The sequence below is a fragment of the Miscanthus floridulus genome, chromosome 11, assembly GCF_019320115.1.
Source record: "Miscanthus floridulus cultivar M001 chromosome 11, ASM1932011v1, whole genome shotgun sequence".
Lineage (NCBI taxonomy): Eukaryota > Viridiplantae > Streptophyta > Magnoliopsida > Poales > Poaceae > Miscanthus > Miscanthus floridulus.
In genome coordinates, this window is record NC_089590.1 from 48,172,619 (window position 1) to 48,179,285 (window position 6,667).

Below are 6,667 nucleotides of genomic sequence, written 5' to 3' on the forward strand. Positions count from 1 at the left end.
CAAACACACATGCTTAATCCAACGTTGGTTAAATTAGACATGCATGTTATTTATTACAACTCTTATCATAATGATGAAAAAAAATATATACTATTTACAGTAACGAAAACTTAGTCATGACGACTAAAATATTCACGTATACTTTATTTTCTAATAAAATCTTCTCGTTGGTTCTAATTTAATCAGAAAATTAGCAAACTAACAAAAAAATAGTTCTGAACTAACTTAACTCAAGCCTTTTCATTCACATAGCCCAACATTGCAGCCCGTTGACTTGAAGCCGAGTGATCTCGTCGGTTAAAATTAAAACATACAAGGTACTTTTGCATCAATTCTACATCACCGTTGTGCAGAAAATAGAATTAATACATAAAATTCATAAATTAACTTGAAGAACATATAACTGCTCTTCAAAATTAAATTTTTCTATTGGTTCGAATTTAATTAGAAGATAATCAACATTATTGCAGCAGAAACATGATAATAAAATACATTCTATTAGTTCATGAGCATTTCTTGGTCCTTATGTACTCTCTGAAAATTAACCACGTTGGTGTAAAATTTATCAGATATTTAAACTTCAAACTTAAACTTATTATAATATTGTTATCATCAACGTTGCACAGAAAAGTAACAATATCATAATTAAACTTAAACAAATCGTACTACGCAGCCGATTTAAATTTTTCTGTTGGTTCCAATTTAATTAGAGGATAAACATAATCATAATTTACTGAATAAATATAACTGCTCTTCAAATTAAATCCTCCTGTTGGTTCAAATTTAATGAGAAGATAATAATCATTAACTTTATAGCGGAAACATAAAAAATATAATTTATCTACTTTTTAGAAGCATGTCACTATACTCATCTACTCTCTGAACAATTTATCCTGTTGGTTTAAAATTGAATAGAAATGGAAAACTAATCTAAATTCATCATAATTTGCTTCTAAAAATAATAAACCTTGAAAAAGCTAGCCCGCGGCCCATTTTGCCCGCACGCCCGCTCGCGCGGTCCAGCGCGCTGCCCATACTGGAAACCAGCCCATGGCCTATTCACGCGCTGTGTGTTTCCATGTCCCAGGCAGCAACCTAGGCCTAGGCCGGAATTCTTCTCTCCCGCCTGGGCCATATTCGGTCCGAGCGCTGCGAGCCGTCGATCGTGATCCAATGGTCGTGCGCGAGACTCGGAGGAACAAAACCCCGGCGCCTGCCTCCTCCCCTGAACCCTAAACTCATTTTCACCCTCCCCTCCTCTCTCTTTGCCGTAGAGGTGACAGCGACAGCAGTCACGTTGGCCGTCGCCGTCGGTGAGGAAAAGCGTCGTCAGAGCACTTTAGGCTACCCTTCCTCTTCTTCTTTCTCGCTCCCCTTCTCTTCTGTTCTAGCCCCGCAGCCATGGCGAGTAGATCTAGGGGAATGGATACGGCTGTTCATGGCGACCAGACAGGCGTGGCGGTGCCGCAGCGAGGCCCCTCGCTGGCGCGCTCGCTCGCCCGAGGCTGAGCGCACCGCCGTCGAGCGGACTTGTGGCGATGCCCTTGACTCTCGAGCCCGATGCGGAGGGCGTGCGGTGGCGTGACCAACCGATGCTGATGATTCGGGTGCTCTTCCCGCACAACGTCGGAGCGACATCGGCGGTGACAACTGCGATAGGTAAGCCCCTCGGTAAGCCCCTATCCTCTCCGTCCGTCTTCTAGGGTTAGGATTAGGGTTAGGGTTTAACTCTACTGGATTTGTTTGTTCCTATTCATCTCCTTCTAAATATTAAAACTTAGACTACCCCGAACTAGATCCGCATACCAACCTAGTTTTGATACCATTGATAGGATTTATAGGACCTCTACGTGTAGATCTAGTGGGTGAAACTTAACTTAGGTAAAGAACTTGTCAATGTACCTCCCAAAGCGTAGTCACGGCCATGGCGTCGTAGCGACGTGGCCTCGAGTGTTGGAGTAGAGGTAGCTGTGCAGTGGAGGTGCGATCCAGTGGCAGCGGCGAAAGCGGTGGCGCTTCCCGTCGCTCACGGCGCGCCCTCTAAATCGGACTAGGGTTATGACGTCGGTGGAGCGCTGATGGCTACGGTGAACCTAATATCTTGAGCCCAAGCCTCCACCTCCTGTTCGTAGCACTGCGCGATGACGGCTCACTAGCCAAGAGAACTACTGAACGCCCCCGAATAAGGGATTATTTACATATTTATCATCATTATGATGTGAGTGGTATAAAAAGTACTATGTTAGTGTCATGTGTCAGTAATACAGTGTAAGATATCGTCGTACTCATGGTAAATATGTAGAGTAAGGTCCGACTGATGTTGGATCGGGCCGGTGGAGATCAATCTATCATCTCACGCTTCTTGCAGCGTCCGGTGGCCAAATGCCAGATGACGCCGGCGGACGACTCCCCCCACGAGACGCGGCTCTCGCTGGAGACGGCGGTGCCCTCAGCGGAGGCGGGCGAGGGTGACCCCGACGCCGCTCCCTACGTCGGGCAGCGGTTCCCGACCCACGACGCGGCGTACGAGTTCTACAGCGGGTTCGCGCGGCGGTGCGGGTTCTCGATCCGGCGGCACCGGACAGAGGGGAAGGACGGCGTGGGCAGCGGGCAGACCAGGCGGTACTTCGTGTGCCACCGCGCGGGGTCCGCGCCGGCGAAGCCGCTCGCCGGTGCGCCCAGGCCGCAGCGGAACAGGAGCTCCTCGCGGTGCGGGTGCCAGGCGTATATGCGCATAGGCAAGGGCAAAGACGCCGGAGGTCCGCTGCCGCAGTGGCGAGTCATGGGGTTCTCCAACCACCACAACCACGTGCTCCTGGGGCAGGATAAGGTGCGCTTCCTGCCGGCGTACCGCTTCATCTCCGGCGCCTACAGGGACCGGATCCTGATGTTTGCCAAGTCCGGGATCACTGTGCAGCAGATGATGAGGATAATGGAGCTGGAGATGTGCATCGAGCCAGGGAACCTGCCTTTCACGGAGAAGGATGTGAGGAACCTCATACAGTCCAGGAAGGTCGAGCATGACGAGGACGAGAGCGTCGATCTACTTAGGATGTGCAAGAATTTCAAAGAGAAGGATCCCAATTTCAAGTGTGAGTTCACCAAAGATGCGAACAATCATGTGGAGAACATTGCCTGGACGTATGCGGATTCGGTTCAGTCTTATGAGTTATTTGGTGATGCTGTTGTGTTTGACACCACTCATCGATTATCTGCACTCCATGGTGCTCGGGATATGGGTTGGTTTGAACAATTATGGAAGGTCTTTCTTCTTTGCTTGTGTGCTTCTAAGGGAGGAGAATCAGATATCATTTGCATGGGCATTGCAGGTAACCGTTCATCAGGGTAAAAACTCATTTGGCCACTTTGCAATTGTTCTCTTAGGCAGCATTTCTTGTCGGCAGGTGTTTCTCAACTTCATGAACAGGAAAGCTCCTCTGACGATACTCACAGATCAAAATGTATGTCTCAAGGAAGCAATTGAAAAGGAACTACCTAGCACAAAGCATGTCCTCTGCAAATGGCTAATAGAAGCCAGGCTCCCATCTTGGTTTGGTGCAAATCTAGGAGAGCGTTACAAGGACTGGAAAAATGAATTCGATAGGCTATATAACATGGACAGCACAGTGGCATTTGATCTTGGGTGGAATGACATGGTGAACTGCTATGGACTTCATGGAAATGAGCATATTGCTAGTCTGTTTGCATCAAGAAATCTCTGGGCCTTGCCGTTTTTGAGAGGGCATTTTACTGCAGGACTGATTACTTCCCCAGCTGTTTTAAAGTCAACAAATGCCTTCATTCAGCAATTCTTGAGTGCTCAAAGACACCTTGCAAACTTCATTGAGCAGGTGAACATCTGTTGTCAAATACCAAATTTTTCATTTGATGTGGATCACCATGGTTTTCAGATATTTGTAAAAGAAAAATGCAATCCCCTTTACTATGGCTTCAGTCCAGTATAGCCATACTGTACATGCTAACATAAATTTCTTGTTTGGGCAGTAATGTGTTACTCCTTGCTTTGTGTGAACTAAACGCAGTAATGTGTTACTCTGCTAATTCTTTCGTCAGGTTTCAATTATTGTTACCTACAAAGACCAAGCTGGTGAACAAGAAATGATGCGGCAAAATTTGCAGAGCATAAGCCTGAAGACAGCATCTCCAATTGAAGGCCATGCTGCTGCAGTTCTCAGCCCATATGCCTTCTCTAAGTTACAAGATGAGCTTGTTGCGTCTGCTCAATATGCATCCTTCCACTTGGAAGGGAGTATTTTTCTTGTCCGTCACCATACCAAGGAGGCGGGTGATTGCAGTGTTACATGGAACCAAAGGGAGGAGCTCATTTCTTGCTGCTGCTAGATGTTTGAGTCCTCAGGGATCCTCTGCCGGCATGCCCTTCGCGTGCTCACAGCACTGAATTATTTCCAGATCCCAGACCTGTACCTTCCTGTCCGGTGGCGCAGGACTCAGCCACCACCGTCCAACAACTTGAATGGAGCTCCTCATCACCCTGAGGGCGTAGCATCTGAGAGAGTGGGAGCATTGCAATCCATGGTCTCAGCGCTGGTGAGTGAAGCAACAAAATCTCATGAGCGGATGGATCTTGCAACGCAGGAGGTGTATCTCCTACTGTCCAGGATAAAGCAGCAACCAGTCTCGATGCATGTTTCAGGTGAAAGTGTTAGTAGGCTGCAATAACTACATTGCATTTTGCGTAGGTAGGAGTAGATAAGTAGCAGTACTAATTAGCAACAAAGCAATAGCACCTTGCGATTGATTGATGTACATTATTCGCAGTTTGTGGTTGAAATCCATTTACACTGATTTGAGTTTCAGACAATCAGCTGCGAAGGTGGATTGGTGTACTCTTTGTGCATTCTTTATGTGATTAAGCATAATAAGGAATATTAAAACATAAGCCGTCTTAGCTCAGTCGGTAGAGCGCACGGCTTTTAACCGTGTGGTCGTGGGTTCGAATCCCACAGACGGCGTTTTTTAATTTCTATTAATACATTTTTCAGTTTTTAATGTTTTATTTGGGTTGCTTTTTTTTTTGTCTCTTTTTAAATTTTCAGTTTTTTATGTTTCCAATTGCTTCTTTCGCTTCACTGTATCTTCTTTTTTACGTTTTCAGTTGCTTTTCATCTTCAAACATTTTTTTAATTTCTATTAATACATTTTTCTGTTTTTAATGTTTTATTTGGGTTGCTTTTTTTTGTCTCTTTTTAAATTTTCAGTTTTTTTATGTTTCCAATTGCTTCTTTCTCTTCACTGTATCTTCTTTTTTATGTTTCCAGTTGTTTTTCATCTTCAAATATTTTTTATGTTTTCAATTGTTTCTTCCTATTTGCTAAAATTTTTGTGAACATTTCAGCCTTGAACATGAAAGCACATGATCTTTTGCGCAATAACCTCATTTGCCATTTCAGCGTTCAACATGAAAGTGCATGATGTTTTGTGCAACAAACTCACTAAATTGAAGTTGTGGATACAAATTGCATCCCCCATCTCCCTTGTTGAACTACAAGTCCACAACAAACTGGGATGCATGATTTCCAGTTGGGTAAAAACAAAAGAAAAATAAAACTTATCATATGTTACAGTGTTTGTTTTCTGTTTGAGAGAAAACAAATATTCCCACTAAAGAATACAATAATCGTGTGATAGTATGCTAGCACAAACACTAGTGAAGTTTCAGTTCAGAAACATTACAAACAGAAAAACAAAAAGAAATTATAATCTTAACACCGCAAACTTGACGAAATCCTAACAGATCACGCAGCTGACTAGTGACTACTGTTCTACCGAAGGAAGCAAGATATCTGCTGCCGCCGATCCGATGGTGCACTGGGGGCTGGATTTGAACCCAACGGCAGGGAACGACTTCCTGATTGGCCCGATGTGGACAGTGACCTCTCCGCCGGCCACCTGGACGCCGGTGATGGGCACCCAGACGAAGAGCACGCGGACGCGGACGCCCTCGAGCCCCGTGACTGTCCCGGGGGACACCGTGCCTGAGAGCTCGATGTCGTAGCCGACGCGGTAGCCCCCCACCTCTACCACGCAACCGTCGTCGAGGAAGAGCTCAAAGGTGCCGTCGTCGTGGAGGAGGTACCGCCGGGCCGTCTCCGGGAGCAGCGCGCGCGGGAGGCCGAACCGGTCCATGAGCTCCGGCACCGTCGGCGGGTCGTACGGAGCCGCGGCCGAGGCGAAGGCAGCGAGGCTGGCGCTGAGGCCAAGGAGGAGAAGGGCAGAGGCTGCGGCCTCCATGAAACGGACTGCCGGTGCCGTGGTGGTTCTTGCCTTCTTGGTTTTGGGGGTTGGTTGGTTGGTTCTTTGCCTTCTTGGATGGACTCGTCTTTCGGGCGCGCCCATGCGCGCGGCCCACTGTCCACACGTATTTTTTTGAGGGAAAAAAAGATATAATCAAAGTTGGCCTGCATGTTGATTTGAGAAAAGTCCGAGGAGGCTTTCGCAAAAAATGTTGAGAGGGTTTGTGGAGCGCGGGTTGATTTTCGAAAAAGGTAAGGGTTTTTTTGCAAAAAACCCGGAGGACATTCGTTCTGGCTTGCGGGTTAATTTCAAAATAATCTGAGGAGTTTTTTACAAAATATCGTGAGAGGGACTCTGGAGCGCGGGTTTATTTCAGAAAAGTAGAAGGGTT

At 46.4% G+C, this 6,667-nt stretch overlaps 1 protein-coding gene, 1 non-coding gene and 1 pseudogene across 2 annotated transcripts; 2 read left to right on the top strand and 1 right to left on the bottom strand.

The window, feature by feature from the left end:
• Nucleotides 1–2,339: 2,339 nt before the first annotated feature.
• Nucleotides 2,340–4,872, top strand: LOC136493147 (protein FAR1-RELATED SEQUENCE 11-like; annotated as a pseudogene).
• A 49-nt stretch (nt 4,873–4,921) lies between these two features.
• Nucleotides 4,922–4,994, top strand: TRNAK-UUU (transfer RNA lysine (anticodon UUU)). The gene has a single exon. It is a non-coding gene; the product is annotated as a tRNA-Lys (tRNA).
• Nucleotides 4,995–5,577: 583 nt separating this feature from the next.
• Nucleotides 5,578–6,356, bottom strand: LOC136494293 (uncharacterized). The gene has a single exon (XM_066490464.1). The coding sequence runs from the start codon at nt 6,271–6,273 to the stop codon at nt 5,797–5,799; it is 477 nt and encodes a 158-aa protein (XP_066346561.1). The 5' UTR covers nt 6,274–6,356; the 3' UTR covers nt 5,578–5,796.
• Nucleotides 6,357–6,667: the final 311 nt, after the last annotated feature.